The 17,131-nt window shown below is 43.2% G+C and overlaps 1 protein-coding gene across 1 annotated transcript in view; it reads left to right on the top strand.

Annotated features, from left to right (window-relative positions):
• Positions 1 to 17,131, top strand: part of COL27A1 (collagen type XXVII alpha 1 chain) — a 219,851-nt gene that overhangs the window by 188,516 nt on the left and 14,204 nt on the right. Inside the window, exons 49-55 of the mRNA XM_075259238.1 lie at positions 9,912 to 10,019; positions 10,616 to 10,669; positions 10,924 to 10,986; positions 12,130 to 12,183; positions 13,211 to 13,246; positions 13,361 to 13,378; positions 13,839 to 13,874. Of these exons, the coding sequence (XP_075115339.1) occupies positions 9,912 to 10,019; positions 10,616 to 10,669; positions 10,924 to 10,986; positions 12,130 to 12,183; positions 13,211 to 13,246; positions 13,361 to 13,378; positions 13,839 to 13,874 (369 nt within the window). The remainder of the gene's footprint in view (positions 1 to 9,911; positions 10,020 to 10,615; positions 10,670 to 10,923; positions 10,987 to 12,129; positions 12,184 to 13,210; positions 13,247 to 13,360; positions 13,379 to 13,838; positions 13,875 to 17,131) is intronic.

Genomic DNA, 17,131 nt, shown 5'->3' with positions numbered 1-17,131 from the left:
TGGCTATTTGTACATACCAACAATATCTAATATACTGTGCCTCACCCCATACACCCATTACTGTTGCATCCTGCATGTAGTTTAGGGAGAGTGTAGTTATAAATGTGCTATCATCATGTATCAGGTTGTTTTACTGAGCTTATGTCCGCTATCTCTGCCGAGACGCATTACATGAGATGTTTTATGTTATTTGTCCCCAGTCCGGATGAGCAGAGTTAAGGATCCAGTATTATGTCTGTCCGCCTTGTCCAGGTGGAGCAAATCTGACTCATGTTAAAGTGTAAAGCAGCCATTATCAGCTCCTCTGGGCTTTAGTCTGCACTTAGCCTGGTCCTCACAGGTCATGTGACCCACACAACACCAGACCTTCATTTGATTCATCTGAATCCTATGGTATTACACTATGCCAAAAGAATCTAAACTGGATGACCCAGTCATAACTTACATTATTATCTGCTGCCCTCTAGTGGTTAAGATCCATAAAAGCTGGAAATGGCCTTTCATAGTGACTGCTATTGTTTTACAACAATGTACAGTTCGGATATGTGTTACCCCCTTGGAGAAAGAATAAACCTTTCCATATTGTGCTGCAGTTTGTGCACATTCAGCAGATGTCTCCTCATGAGTGCCGCATTCTCCCTGTGGGATCTCTTCTGGCCGGAGGTGTATGCACAGCTGCTTGGAGCTTGGGAATGTCAGCTCTGGCCACAGATAAATAGTTGCAGATTTCTTTCATTTCAGTGTTTTTATTCACTTCATCCAGAAATGCAAAATAAAAAATTCAACTGCTAATAAAAATGAAGATTCTTCATTTTATAAGGGGGAGAGCTCATCTGAGTATGTGGCTCGAGCACTCCTATTTTGGGCAGGTGCTGTACTCTACAGTATTGCATTGTTGTAGGCTCATATTGCTTATGCTTTCTTAAAGCAAACCTATAATAGTTGGTGGTCCAACCCCGTGGGACCCCCGGAAATCTCAACTATGAGGGCCCAAAAGATCACGTGAATGCAGCAGTGCGGTTCCATGGCCAGAGTGCCAGAGATCCCTTATTCTGTGGAGACAACCCCTTTAAAGTGCCCTGGCAGGTGATTTGGAGAAGACAGGACTGTGAAATTGGTAGGCCAAATCACCGTCTCAGACTCCTTTATAAACGACTGGCGGTAGATGCTAGAATGGAGCAGGTATGGTATAGCAGGCTTAGTCTACCAGCTCGTCACAGCTAACCTGCCTGAAGCTGAGGCAGCGCCACCTACTGGATTCACAACACACCAATGTACCCTACTCCATTCTAGCCTCAACCATGGTCAAACAGAAGCAATAGTTCCTCTAATTTAGGGGGGAAAAAAACTAGTAATTGAATTCCTAAAAAAGTAAATAAACTATAAATCTAATTACAAAATATTAATAATTATATAAATTAGTGTATTTATTTTGATGTCTGAGTCGCAAACTTTTGACCAAGCAAATAACCTTCAAGGCACTAACTTTTGACCGACTCCCAACTTTACAGCCCTGGAGCTGAGAAAAGAAGCTGAGCTCCATGATATATATACACACGCGGACAAAATTTTTGGTACCCCTCATTTAATGAAAAAACTTGAATCTGACAAAGTGGACTTTGCCAAACTACATGCTGACAAGTCACAAAGCTTCTGGGAGAATGTCCTATGAACAGATGAGACAAAAATCGTACTTTTAGCAAAGCACATTAGCTCTATGTTCACAGACGGAAAAATGAAGCATATCTTGAAAAGAACACTGTCCCTACTATGAGACATGGAGGAGGCCCTGTTATGTTCTGGGACTGCTTTGCTGCATCTGGTACAGGGTGTCTTGAATCTGAGCAGGGTACAATGAAATCTCAAGACTATCAAGGGTTTCTAGAGAGATGTGCTGGCCAGTGTCAGAAAGCTTGGTCTCAGTCACAGATCAACAGGATAATTGGCGAGCTGAGTTAAGGCCAAAAAGCTCAATTTTTGTCTCATCTGACCACGGCACCTTCTCCAAATCACTCACAGAATCATCCAGACTGGTCAGATGAGACAAAAATTGAGCTCTTCGGCATTACCTCAACTCGCCGTGTTTGGAGGAAGAGAAATGCTGCCTATGACCCAAAGAACACCTTCCCCACTGCCAGACATGGAGGTGGAAACATTATGTTTTGGAAGTGTTTCTCTGCTAAGGGCACAGAACTACTTCACTGAGAGAATGGATGGAACCATATGCCATAAAATCCTAAGCGGCAACCTCCTTCTCTCCGCCAGGACATAAAAATGGGTCGTGGCTGGGTCTTCCAGCAGGACAAGGACCCAAAACATACAGCCAAGACAAGAAAGGAGGGGCTCAAAAAGAAGCACATTAAGGTCATGGAGTGGCCTAGCCAGTCTCCAGACCTTAATTTCATAGAAAACTTATGGAGGGAACTGAAGCTCCGAGTTGCCAAGTGACAGCCTCAAAATCTTAATGATTTAGAGATGATCTGCAAAGAGGAGTGGCCCAAAATTCCTCCTGACATGTGTGCAAACCTCATCAACTACAAAAAACGTCTGACTGCTGTGCGCACCAACAAGGGTTTTGCCAACAAGTATTAAAGGGATCCTATCATTCACACACTATTTTTTCTAGGTACCACGTCGGAATAGCCTTAAGAAAGGCTATTCGTCTCCTACCTTTCGTTGTCTTCTCCGTGCCGCCATTCGCCTACAATCCCAGTTCTTGTTGATATGCAAATTAGCTCTCTCGCAGCACTGGGGGCGGGCTCCAGTGCTCAAACAGCACTGGGGGCATCCCCAGTGCTGCCAGAGAACTCTCTCCAGCGCCGCTTCCATCTTCGTCAGGAGCGTTCTCTTCAGCCTGTTCTTCCTGCGGTGGCTTGTAACTTCTAGGTCTTGGGCAGAGCAGACTGCGCATGGCCACAGGCCACAGTATTGTAAGCGGCCATTTTCTTATGGCCTGTGGACATGCACAGTTTGCTCTGCTCGAGGCCTAGAAGTTACAAGCCACCACCGGAAGAACAGGCTGAAGAGGACGCTCCTGACGAAGATGGAGGTGGCGCTGGAGAGAATTCTCTGGCAGCATTGGGGACGCCCCCAGTGCTGCAACAGAGCTAATTTGCATACCGACAAGAACCGGGATTGTAGGCGAACGGCGGAACGGAGAACACAATGAAAGGTAGGAGACGAATAGCCTTTCTTAAAGCTATTCCGACATGGTACCTTAAAAAAAAAATAGTGTGTGAATGATAGGATCCCTTTGCCAGAGGGCTCAAATACTTATTTCTCTATATGAAATGCAAATACATTTATACAATGTGATTTTCTGGATTTTATTTTTGATATGTTAAAATTAACCTACCCTTATAATTAGACATGTCTTTGTCAGTGGGCAAACTTACAAAATCAGCAACGGATAAAATACTTATTTCCTTCACTGTGTATATGGTTATATGACAGGAGAGAAGCTAAGCTCTGAAATATATATAGGATTATATGATAGAGGGAGAGAATCTGAGCTCTGCAACATATAGGGTTATAAATCAGAGCTTGGCTTCTCTCCTCCATCATATACGGTTATATGATAGAGTATGGCTGATTTCGCACTATTTTTTTCTTTAAATGTTTTTAATAGCTCACAAGCATTTTATTATGGTCTTTTCCAAGAAGAAAAAGGAATGCAAAAACTTTGTAGGGAATTCATTAAGACTGGTTTACACAACGTTCCCAGAATGGAAATCTTCGACAGATGGTAGATTTGTTGGGCTGAAAAAAACCTAAAGGTGTTCCATAACTATCCATAACGATCAGTTGGTTTGCAACACTGAGGCAGCAGCTGACTTCCTAATTACATCGTGGAAGACAGATTTGCATATTCTTCCCATGGTCCCTTGCGAAGTGGAGTGCTAAAGGCTTAATAAGTCTCCACACACCTATATGGTGGTCTCTCCCCAAGGAGTGACAATATCCCCTTAACCCTATCCCGAACTAAACCATTGTGAAAGTCGCCTTAATTCTGTGTTCTAGGAGAGGTGTCTGTCCTGACCTCAACGCCCACATTTGATCCCATCAGCAATTGATTGGACACATTGTAGATGATCATTGTCGTGTGTATGGGCGGCTTGTGAATGTGGTGTCAGATTTTCAATAATAGATGCATATAGCCTGTTACTGGATGGGAATAGAGGCCCTAGATAAGGTTCATGGAAGGGTCATTCCGTGTCAAGTGAATGATTTTTTCCCTCTATATTTTTAATTCTTTTGAGATTTTGTTATTTGGTAATAGTGTGTCAGAGAATGCAAAATGTGAAGAAAAAAAAAATTCTATAAATTTTTTTTGATTTTTAATTGATTTTCAAAGTTCAGAAAAAGTGTGAATTTCTGTGTTGCCTGCCTTTACATTTCTCCTCATAACTTAGGCTAGAAAAAAGATAGAGAAACAAAAAAAACGCCATTCTACTCAGAACTATACAGGCTTTCACCAAATATGTCACAAGAGTATCTTTGTTAATATTTTACCCATGTGAACACAAACGCAAAATTTTAAAACACATTTCTGAAAAAAACGTTTCATTTAAAAATTTTTAAAAAAAATGCACATGGGCCTGCTATGCCCTTAGCCACATCTGTACCAAAATTCAAGTTGGGATCGCGATGGAATAATATTTTAAAATATAACTATTACAGTGTCATTCCGAAAATCTTGAATTCAGATCTGTTCAGCCTGTGGTCTAAAAGTGTGGGGTCTATATGTGAGATATGTACAGAGAATGAGCCACCTCACAAAATTGTAATGTTACCTAGTGTCAGACTAGCAGTATACAGGTCCTGTAATCTGACACTAGAGTGGGACCATCTCTCAGAGGTGTGTTTCTGGTAGGACACTTATTGTAGTTCACCTCAGATAACCACAAGAAGGGAGGTTCCAATCTTCATGTTTGATGCATGTCCCTTATTATTAAAGGTAGAGTAGAGTAATTAATACAGAAGTCATGTTATGTTCTCATATTGCATTGCTCAGTATATGTTGATGCAGTCACTGATGTAAGGAATGACTGAGGACATGATGCTAATGTACAATTACTAGGTAGTATGGAAGGACAAGATTACATTTCACTCACTAGAAAGGACAAATTGATGATAAAAGGCCAGTAGTTTAAAAATGTCCTATTAATTGTTTGATTAGTTCATATTTTATAGAATGAGGATTTATCTACTGGACTATTTTTCTTAATAAATTACATGTTTAGTGATATAATAAAAAACAATTGTTACATGTAGAAATATGTGTTACAAATATTGGTTCTTGTACTCTTGTTAACATATAATTAGGATGAGACTATTTAGAAAATCCCACTTTAGGATATGAGCAGCTTTTTTCTTTCGGTTTGTTCAATGCATTCAGGTTGAAAATGCTGGACAAGTTGTGTTATGATGATAAGATGTATTTATTCTGGCACTTACAGTATTTGTTTATGTTTTTTTTATTCTTGCATATAAATGTTGAATTCAGCAAATTGTAATTTGAAAAGGAAGAAGCTCACACAAACATAAAATCAGATGATTCAAGGCTTAAAAAAAAAAATTAAAAAAAATTGCTCCCAATTTGGTCCCAAGTTGAAAACCTGTACAAATATAACCAAGAACACAAGTAACACAAATGCATTTTTTCACAATTTTAAGACATACGTTTTTTTTCACAATTGCGCATCAGAATTTTGAATTTGATTTCTCCAAAACAAAATATAAAGAAACATCGTCTTGTGACATATCAAATGAAAGCCGGTACCGTTCTGAGAAAAATGATGCCTCTCCCACCTATTTATCTTAATTCTAGCCCAAGATATGTTAAAAAATGTAAAGCCATACCAGGCCAAAATTCACACTTTTTCAAAACTTTAAAAGTCTATAAAAAATTAACTGATGAAGAAAAAAATTCAAAACTTTTTATTTGTAATTAACTTAAAGTTGTACTTCATAAAAAATAAAAAAAAATCTAAAGACGTCAGGTAAAAAAAATATTCCTATTTGGATCACTTGATATGGAATGACCCGGAAGCAAAATATCTATAAAGTTATAGCCTGGTATAGCCTGGAAATCAATAGAATAGATGTATAACAGAGGGAGGATGGGCACATTTAGTTGTCTTTTTAATATTTTTTGGTTTTTTGTAGTTTGTCTTAAAAAGAAAATATAAATAATATAATAGAGATGTATCACTGTGTCTCCTACTAATAATATAAATCTCCTCTCCTATACTTACTATACTATACTAATACTAAATTTATTTTTATTTATTTATTTATTATTATTATTATTTTATTTTTTTTATTTTACTAAAGGATTGGGCTCAGATTTTGCACATACCGAGATATTTGTCAGGGCTCGTTCACATCTGCGTTGTTCGGTCCTTATTGCAGGTTTCCGTTTCCTGCATAAAACAGATGCAGGAGACGGAAGCCTGCAGGAGACTTTCTCACCCATTCATTTGAATGGGTGAGAAAGCTGTCCGGCCGTGCGCGGCAGTGAGCGTTTTGCGCTCTCCGCCGCGAAACCGGGTTTTATAATCCGGACACAGAGTCGGACATGCAGTACTCTGTGTCCGGATAAAAAAAATCCGGTTTCGCGGCGGAGAGCCTAAAACGCTCACCGCCGCGCACGGCCGGACCCGGTCTATGGTTTCCGTCTTCTGCCATGCAGAAGACGGAAACCATAGTACGGAGACCCTGAACGCAGGTGTGAACCCAGCGTCAGGAAGGAAACATAGGCTACATGGCAAGCCGCGCACTCCGCCGACAGGCCCACCGTGACCGGTGAAACAGAGCCCCTGCTCTGCTGCAGGACCTGGATGCCGTCATCACAGGTCTGTCAGCGGGATCCGATTGGTGTGCAGCAGCCTGGGGGCGGGCCAGTGCAGAAGCGTCGCGGTCCGATACATCCGCGCCAGTCTGAGGGGGTTCCGATGTGCGAGCCAGCCAACATGGCGGATGTTAGCAGCGCCGCCGCCTGCCTCTGTGGGGCCCGACGAGGCCATCGGCAGCTCACGCAACGAACAGGACACGCAGCTAAACTCGTCGGAGTAGAGAACAGCACTTGGCTGTGGCAGCTGGGTAAGTACCCCGGCTGCCTCCAGAGCGCAGGTACGGCTTCCCAAACGAGTGTCCGTGGCCAGGGTGTGCAGGGGGCCAGGGCGCCACGGGTCTTGGCTGTGCCAGCTGGGTAAGTACCCCGCCAGATTGTAGGGTGCAGCTACGGCGGCCCAACCCTGGGGCCACAGTCAAGGTGTGCAGGGGGCCTGGCCAGCGCCGCAGGACTGTACAATTTTGGGCGCTGGGCCAAAAGGCAAGACATTTGGGGGCTTAGGGTGCACGCAAGAGGCTGCTGCGCAGGACCGCGTTTCGGGGGGTACAAGGAGAGTGCCCAGTCCCGCGGGGCACAGAGGGCAGGGCAGTAGGCTTTCCGCGGGAGCGCAGGGGTGTGGATGTAGGATAGGCCGCGGGAGGAGGGCCCAGAGGAGGTTTTGGGGGCCGCCGCAGAGTGGGGGGGGGGGGGTCGCAGGAGGAGGGGGGGTCACGGTAAATGCAAGGGGAGGGGGTCCGCCTTGGCCCACGGCGCATCTTCTCCACCAATACAACACCTGTACGCGGTTCCACGCCACCGCCAACCCGCAGACGAAGTCGCGGGCAGATGCTTATACATATATATAACAGAATGCACTTTGCATTCTTTCGTCCTCCATCGCTTTCCGTTCCGTTTCAATCTGTTTTCATGGAGCAGGATAAGACTTGCTCTATAAATCCCAGAAAGGAGCATAACGCTCCCCTTTGAAAGATCCTTGGGGTGCACCATCGGCAGTGTGTATGAGACTGAAGTTCTACATCTAAATACCAGTTTGCTGCACGAATCAACACCACTGGGGAAAAAAAAAAAAAAGAAGACTACAGGACATATGCGCTGTATGTAATTCTACAAATTGGCCAATAGAGGGAGCTCAGAACATTAGCTCTGTGATTAAAGTTTACTCTGGGTGAAAAAAGCAAGTGGTTATCAGCTGCTGAGACTTATCACTTCTTAACCTTTTGACTGAAATCTTCCCAGTTGTCTTTGTTACATCATAAGGTTCAGCGGAGTGCTAGTTTACATTGAAGCCTTATTTACAAGCATTGCTCCATGGGAAGAAAAAGTATGCTAATTAGTTCAGAACGTTAGACCAGAGACCCATCTGTAGACTGCAGTCACTCAGGGTTCGGAGCAGGGGACTGCTTGGCTGAATGAAATGCCTCACGTTCACACCAGCGCCTGAACTCCGTGCATGCAGAAGACGGAAACCTGTCATGCCGAGATTGGCCGTGTGCGCCGGTGAGCATTTTATGCTCTCCGCAGCGAAAGTTTTGTTTTTTTTTAAACTGGACACAGAGTGCTGCATGTCCGACTTTGTGTCCGGTTTTAAAAAAAACGGTTTCGCCGTGGAGCGCATAAAACGCTCATCGGCGCACACTGCCGGAGACTTTTCGAACCCATTCAAATTAATGGGATTGAAAGCTGCCGGCAGGTTTCGGTCTCCTGCCCCTGTTTTGTGCACAAAACGGAAATCTGCAGAACAGATATGGATATGTGTCTGATAGCTGGGGGTGCGACCTTTGGGGCTCTCAAGCAATAACGAGAATGATGACCTTTGTGAATGGAGCAGTAGTATACAGGTGTGGTCACCGCTCCATTCATGTCTACACCATGCCACAGATCCTATAGAGGGGAATGCAGCACTTGTAGACCTGTCTATGGATAGAAAATTGCTATTTTTTAAATCCCCAACAACACTTTTGTGCCATAAAATAGTCACAACTTGACACCACTTGCTGGCCAGTGCCAACACCATATTCTTTGTTGTTTATTCCACAAAAGTACCGTAACATAAATGACACCACAATGTGTGGCATCCCAGGGCTGCCATCAATTTGCACCTAATCCATGAGAAGGCACTGTCTCCGCATGAAGAGCGCCCTCCGCTGGTGCAGCCACACTAATGATTTCGATGTGGCTAACAGGCCAACAAAATATAGAAGATGTAACTTTGTGCATTTTCATGGCTCCCTCTATAGACCATGATGTATCCTTCATAAGTCGATCAATGAACTGTGAAAACTATTCTCAGACAAATATAAGATGCAAGTGGAAAAGATGGATTGTGTTGTCAGTTTATCACGTCCATTTTGCCCCACAGTCTTGTGACTAGAACCCAAAGAAATGCATAGATAACATGGAAGATTTACAGATGGCAACAAATGAGAGCTGGGGACATTAGTTGACTGAAACAAAGTGCTCATATTTTTATAGTCTGAGCCATTTTGGTTGTTCTTTCATCTTGGTGGAAATCCCTATTGTATTGTGTGTAGTGTATTATGTTGTGTATCCATACAAGATACAGACTTGTGCACATGCAGACCTACAGACAGCTGGGTCAGAGATAGTAACCAGGACTTGCCCACCACTACAGATATCTCCATGTGTTGTGCAGCCTCCTGACATCTGACTGAGCTGGGGCTAATAATAACTGGCACGTCCTGCACACAGCTCAGGTAATGTCTATGCACACATGATGGAGCACATGAGGCACTTAGGACTGGTTCCTGATACTTGTGCTCACATGAACCTTACAACATTACCAACATATCTTACCCTGCAGAAGGAAAAAAAACATCTCTAAAGCTTTAGGGCACTTTCACACAAAACTACGGGTAGAAAATTCACTACCTTTACATAAAAAATGCATAAAATTCAGCAGCATGTCAATTTATGCAGCAGATTTTGCAGAGTGTGGCAAATCTAGAACAATTGCACGTGAAATTTGCAAAAAAAATAATAATTTGTGGCATTTGTGTAAAACTCCATATTTATTCTTTTTATGTTTTTTTTCTAGGGAGAAAGAGGATTGCCTGGTCAGGTGGGAGTCCCAGGTAAACGTGGCATGGAGGGCGGCATGGGACTTCCTGGAGCTAAAGGAGAGCCAGGGACAAAAGGCCAGCCAGTGAGTAATGGACAAAGGTCGGCCATGCTGCTGCTAAATGGCAATATAATAGTTAAAATAAATGTAAAAGAAATGTGATGCCGTCTGTCCGCTACTGAGGTCACCGCTCACATTCTTCTCTTATCAATCATACTGTATGTGTGGGCCGGGGTCACATGTAGCATTTGCCATGACTATTGATTTTTTTTCATAATTACAATAAAATATGCTAAAAAAGTGAGAAAAATAAACATGGCTCCATGGCAATAACTCACACTGATGCGCTTGTATTAAATCACACAGCGATATGTTTTTGTAAAGTGAGATCCACAGCAGTTAAATCTTCCACATATGAAATGTAGAGGGCATGAGAGTTCACAGCATGCCCAAAAAAGCTAGTTCATCAATATGGGATTGTGGGGACACTGGGTGTTGGAACCCCTCTGATCATCTTTAAAGTGGCTATTACACCTTAGAATCTGTGTTCAGCTGACAGTTATATACTTAGACTTTCCCCATTTATTTCATACTAGATTTGGCCAAGTGTGCATGTAGGAGTAGGAGAGGAGCTGCATTTTCACAGACCACCTATAATGCCGTGATCCTTTCTATTTTAGGGTGACCCTGGGGAGACTGGATTTCCTGGCATGGCAGGCCTATTTGGACCAAAGGTACCTATTCTGTAGTGTGAAAACTTTTGTGATCCTCACCCCAGCACATAGACTCTACTACATAGCTGGGTGTTAGTGAAATGAATCAGACTCTTGTAATGAGGGAGAGGTAAACATGGAGGTTTCCCAATGACAGCACCTTGTGGTGTGTTGTGTGGTTGTGGGCATGGGTTGGCTGATCATGTAATAATGGGCAGTCCCTCATTATGTGGCTACTGGACATCATGTATTGGTTATTATGCTAATCTCTGCAGGGACCTCCCGGTGACATTGGCTATAAGGGCATTCAAGGACCTAAAGGACCTCCAGGTCTAATGGTAAGTTGTACTCCCTTCCATACAACAGTTTGGTCCACATATTCTTCGCACCATTGTCAGCAGCCCACTCCTATTTATAGGGGAAGATGTGCTGCTGACAATTGTCAGAATACAGGAAGCATAAAGCATACAGAAGTAGCCGGCTGATCACAGGGCCTTTTACATCAACCAGTGATTGAGCCATTTTACCGCCAATTGTCAGTCTATGTAAATGACCCTTAGGCTGAGCCCTCGCATTGCAGTAACGCAGCTTTTTGTGTTGCAGATTTTGCTGCAGTTTTTTGAGCCATAGCCAAGAATCACTAGAAAAGGAATGGGCAATACATAGGACGTGCTTATACTTCACTCTTTTAGTCAGCTGATCCATCTGTCTCTGAGGGCTGGAAACAGCTCTCCTACTGATGTAATGGGCAGAGAGCTGCAGTAACCACTATACCAGGAATAGGGAACCTTCGGCTCTCCAGCTGCTGTGAAACTATAACTCCCATCATGCTCCATTCACTTCCATGGGAGTTCCCAGAACAGCAGTGCCAGTATGCATGCTGGGAGTTGTAGTTTTGCAACAGCTGGAGAGCCGTACTTTCCCTACCCCTGCACTATACAGTGGACAAGCTCTGCCTATTACTTACATGGAGCAGAAGTGCTTACAGAGCCGTGTCCTGTGAAGTGGCTTCTAGGGCCTGGAGACAGTCAGTTTAGCTGATTGTTTTGGACTGCCACCAATTGGATACTGCTGGCCTATCTTGTGGGCCTCTTTTGGTCCTGGACAACTCCTTTAAGGGCTCAGCATCCTGATACTGCTGTGCATACATACAGAGCTATGATGTGTAAAATAGAGCCATAATATGGTTGTGTACGAGACCTCCATCAAGGCTTGAGACTTCTTCCACAGATTAATCAAGGAATTTTTACATTGCAGAGAAGAAATAAGTACAACTACTGTAAGATTACATATATATATATATATATATATATATCCGCTATGGTGGTTATGAGAATGCTTTTTTTAGAGGTCTGTCTAGCTTCAGTGTAATATCTTCATACATTTATGCATCTACAGATCAGCCATAATTTTTCACAGCTTCAGTCTAACATTACCAGCCCCACTTTTGTGATTTTTTTTTTTTTTTTTTTTTACTCTAGGGAAATGTAGGAGTCATTGGACCAGTGGGCATTGTTGGGCCTCCTGGAAACACAGTAAGTAAGATTTTTCATTCAGATTTAGCAGGCATGTTTCTGCTCAGATTGAGAATGTTACACTATAAGTCACCATATCAATTAAAAGTATACTAAGAAGATCTTTGGAGTAATGAGAATGCCCTCATTGCTCCAAAGATGTAAGCGGCATTGCCCTTATTGCTCCAAAGAGCTCATTTGCAGATCGACAGAAACAGCAATATCTTGGCAACAGAGGAAGCAATTCACATGGGGGAAAACTGTTGGATTCAGGGGATCCTAATCTACCTATCTGGGCGGTTGGGTTCATATCCTGGTGCTGGCAATAGGACATGCAAAAACATTGGCTCAAACAAAAGCCGGCCATTTAATTAAGACAGCCATCTGGCCCGATTCCTCCATACCCAACTCGGCCAAGCAATACATGTGCACTGAAATGGGGAAGTGGAGAAAGTCTGACAACAACTTAATAACCCCAAAGAATAAAAGAATCAAGAAGAGTCAGGAGGGCCTAGTATATATTACATGGTCGACCAATCCTGTCAAAATCAGCATGTAAAGTGTATGACCAGATATAGCGATGTCCACACCTAGATGCAAGACGGAGAATAGAACTGAGTAGTAAATGTACTATATTTGTTCTATGTAAAGTAGCCGCTTCCCTGCATCTGGGCCGTGGGAATATTATGTGTGCCCCGAGCTAATCATATGATGTGGGCGACATATTATAATTGCTGTTGTAGAACGGCGTCTGTCCTTACAATAATGTAACCCCGCACATTAACCCAGCCTGCAGAATAAAACCGGTCTGTGCTGTGTTTTCTGTGTCTGGACCTTGTATACATTAGTTGCTGCTTTCAGCTGGAAATATCTTGCTTCAAAAAGTAAAAATAACCCCAAACAGACAAACCTGACTGGTTTCTTCTGCGTGGTCCTCTGATGAGAGGTGTATGAGTGTGTAATTTCTGCTTCTGTGAGTATCACCTGAAAGTGACAGATGCCGTGTCCCCCACTACAGTGGCCACTCATCACTCTTCTTTTCTATTAGGGTCCTATAGGAGACAAAGGAACACAAGGGGATACAGTAAGTACATTGTATTTGTAGTCTGCAGGTCGCCTCATAAAGCCGCAGGCAGACATAATGTCTGGTTTTTACATACAGTTTATTAATATTATCTTTCTCTCTCATATTTCTCAGGGATTACCTGGACCTCGGGTAAGTCCAGTTATAAGAATGTGTAAGACAGGGTAGGAATATATTACTACACTCCGAGGTGTAACTTCTCCTGACATCATTTATCATACATTACATAGGTTACTTTCTGGAGTAAAATGCATGATAGAAGTTGCAAATTTTTGTACATGGCCATTTTTGCATACAAATTTGCAACTTTTGGCACATTTGCCTCCTGCACAGCACTTTTCTGAAGAGTGGGCAGATCAGGGGTGGACCCAAATCTACTCTAGCTGCTATCTATTGTGGGGGTGCAGGAGATGGATTAGGAGCATCTTCACTCCAGCACCCAGAGGATGAAACACCAGACTTAATAAGATGTTTATCATGTAGCAGAGGGGACTTTGGGGCTCACCCAGGCTCCTGTAATACATGCTGCAGCCATTCATGTGATGGCCAGCCCATTATTCTTGTGGTTTGTAATAATTTTCTCTCTTTGTAGGGCCCTCCTGGTCCACGTGGGAAGCCTGGACCACCGGTAAGAAAGATATCCGACAACTAGCCGTTGTGTTATATGTACGGACATGACTTTAATAGCTAAAGCTGGATACAGCACTGACCAGCTATTACTATTAGCTTACAGTATTCAGGCTTATTAGTCATCCTAGATGGTTTAATGTAATAGGAGGAACAATATACATCAGTCAGTGTGGATATATAACAGCAGCCCATACTATGTGCTCAGCATGGGCCAATATTCTGCATATTGAGTAGGTTGACTTGTATATGGGCAGAAAGGAGGACTCCAATTTATATGGATTCAGAGATAACACACATTTTCTTCAGTTCATGTTTTTCTCACAGTGCAGGAAACATTTTGCTATACATATAAGATATTGGTCAGGTAAAAGTTCATTCTGCTGCCCCCCTGCCCTGTACATGCATTGTGAAAGGGGGGAGGTAGGTAAACTGCAGCTGTATACCTCAGATTAGGAACCTCGGCTCTATAAGAACATGTGTACTGTAATAAATCCATGAGAAGATGTAGACAGTTCTGTTCAACTAAACCTATGGACATAACCAGAAACACCTAGAGAACACTCTGTAAGAGCTCATTCAGACTGTCAGAATGTGACTGTAATATGAGGTCTGTATTACAGCTTCAGATCCAGTCCCAGACACGTTTAGGCTGGGTTCACACAGGGATTTTTGGGCTGGATTTTGATGTGGAATCCGTGTCAAAATTTGGCTCAAAAAAACTCCTCCCATTGACTTCAATGGGACTCGTTCACTTTTTTCTGCTATCAGTTTTGTGCTGCTCGCGGAAAAGAAAAGCGACCTGCCCTTTCTTGCCGTGGATTCCGCTACGAACACTCCCTCCCAACCAGGCCCAGTTATTTGGGCCTAATCCAAAGCGGAGCAGAGCACCGCAACTGGCCATTTTTTGGACCAGATTCTGAGGTGGCCTCTGCCTCAAAATCCGGTCCAAAAAAAACCCCTTGTGAACCCAACCTTAATGGTTAGTTCAGATTATGGCCAGGACAGAGGATTTGGCTATAATACAGACTGTACAGTACAACAGGTAGTCAATGAATTGGGCAATAGAATCAGTCACTGTATGCGAGTTTCGCATTCGAGTATGTTCACACCATTGCTGTCATCTAGACATTACATGACAGATGCAGATGGAGCCTCCCCTCATCCCCCATCTGTGTCCATTTCTATTGACCATCATGTAGGGCTTACTTTTTTTTTTTTTTTTTCCAATCAGGAAAGTAGAAAATAAAAAAGCATGACTGAAGGTTTAGAGAAGTCACTTGATAGAGACATTAGATGGACCGATGACGTTGCTGCTGCTTATTATGTGGCTGGACAATAACTGCTTATGTAGAGACACGACCAAGTACCGTATTTTTCGGACTATAAGACGCACTTTTTTCCCCCCAAATTTGGGGGGAAAAGAAGGGTGCATCTTATAGGCCGAATGTGGCGCCTGGCACCCGCTCTAATAGAGAGGCGGAAGCCAGCAAGTGATAGACGCCATTACAGGTGCCGGGGCCTGAGACATCGCTGCCCTGCCCTGCATGAAGCCAGCAGCAGGGGCGATGCTATTCCGCTCCTCCGTCCCCCCCGCCGCTGGCTTCATGCAGAGCAGGGCAGCGATGTCTCAGGCCCCGGCGTCTATCCCTCCCCGGCATCCGCCTCTCTAGTACAGTGGATGCCGGGTCAGTATCAGCGGCCCCTTCTCCCCCGGGGCCGGTCCCCACCGGCCCCGTACCTGTAAAGATGCAGGCCGGCTCCTGCGCGGCGATATCGCAGGAGCCGACCTGTTCGGGTGACAGCCGGGAGCCTAATGAGGCTCCCGGGCCTGTCACTGCTGTATTAGTATTGCGGCTAGTAAAAAAAAAAAAAAAAAAAAGCTTTAAAAATATATAATAAAAATATGAAATAAATAAAAGTTCTAAATCACCTCCTCTCCCTAGAATATATATATAAAAGTAGAAAATCATATATCATAAACCACCGGGTTTTTTTTTTTCAATAAAAGGTGATCTAAGCAATAGATATTCCCCAAAATGGTATAACTAAAAAGTACTTCTGGACCCGCAAAAAAAACACTATGCATCCCCGTACAGCTGCAGGGTCACCTGTCAATGTAGCCTTGCAGCTGTTGCAAAACTACAACTCCCATATATTAAATATTTTACCAGTTTTTGCTTCAAAATTTTTTTTCCCTATTTTCTTCCTCTAAAACCTGGGTGCGTCTTATAGTCCGAAAAATACGGTAATTGAGGCTCAAGAACATTAAATACAAGTAGTGGCACTAATGGTTATCCCTGCAGTCCTGGGTAATGATGGCCTCTGTCTCTGCTGCCATCCTTTAATATCAGGTCTAAGACCTAGAGACAAACTGGTGTCATTTTCACACACACCAGTATTAAGGCCTACTACTAAGCATGCTACCTTCATGTCATCCGCTGTAAGAGTATACAGGAAAAAGGGGAGGTGCTCATAGCACCTTAATTTAAATGTAGGCGACTTCTGCTGCCCTTTTGGACAGGAGAGTACAATAAGGGAGGAGAAGCTGATGAGCTGTGTGATATATAGGGTTATATGATTGGAGAGAAGCTGAGCTGTGTGATATATAGGGTTATATGATTGGAGAGAAGCTGAGCTGTGTGATATATAGGGTTATATGATAGCAGAGAGAAGCTGAGCTCTGTGATATATAGGGTTATATGATGGAGGAGAGAAGCTGAGCTCTGTGATATATAGGCTTATATGATAGAGGAGAGAAGCTGAGCTCTGTGATATATAGGGTTATATGATAGCGGAGAGAAGCTGAGCTTTGTTATATATATAGGCTTATATGATAGAGGAGAGAAGCTGAGCTCTGTGATATATAGGGTTATATGATACAGGAGAGAAGCTGAGCTCTGTGATATATAGGCTTATATGATAGAGGAGAGAAGCTGAGCTCTGTGATATATAGGGTTATATGATACAGGAGAGAAGCTGAGCTCTGTGATATATAGGGTTATATGATAGCGGAGAGAAGCTGAGCTCTGTGATATATAGGGTTATATGATAGCGGAGAGAAGCTGAGCTCTGTGATATATAGGGTTATATGATAGGGGAGAGAAGCTGAGCTTTGTGATATATAGGCTTATATGATAGAGGGAGAGAAGCTGAGCTCTGTGATATATAGGGTTATATGATAGCGGAGAGAAGCTGAGCTCTGTGATATATAAGGTTACATGATAGAGGAGAGAAGTTGAGCTTTGTGATACATAG

This window comes from Leptodactylus fuscus, chromosome 11 (assembly GCF_031893055.1).
Source record: "Leptodactylus fuscus isolate aLepFus1 chromosome 11, aLepFus1.hap2, whole genome shotgun sequence".
NCBI lineage: Eukaryota > Metazoa > Chordata > Amphibia > Anura > Leptodactylidae > Leptodactylus > Leptodactylus fuscus.
Note: the sequence above shows the minus strand (reverse complement) of the source record. Positions and strands in the feature narration are given on the sequence as shown.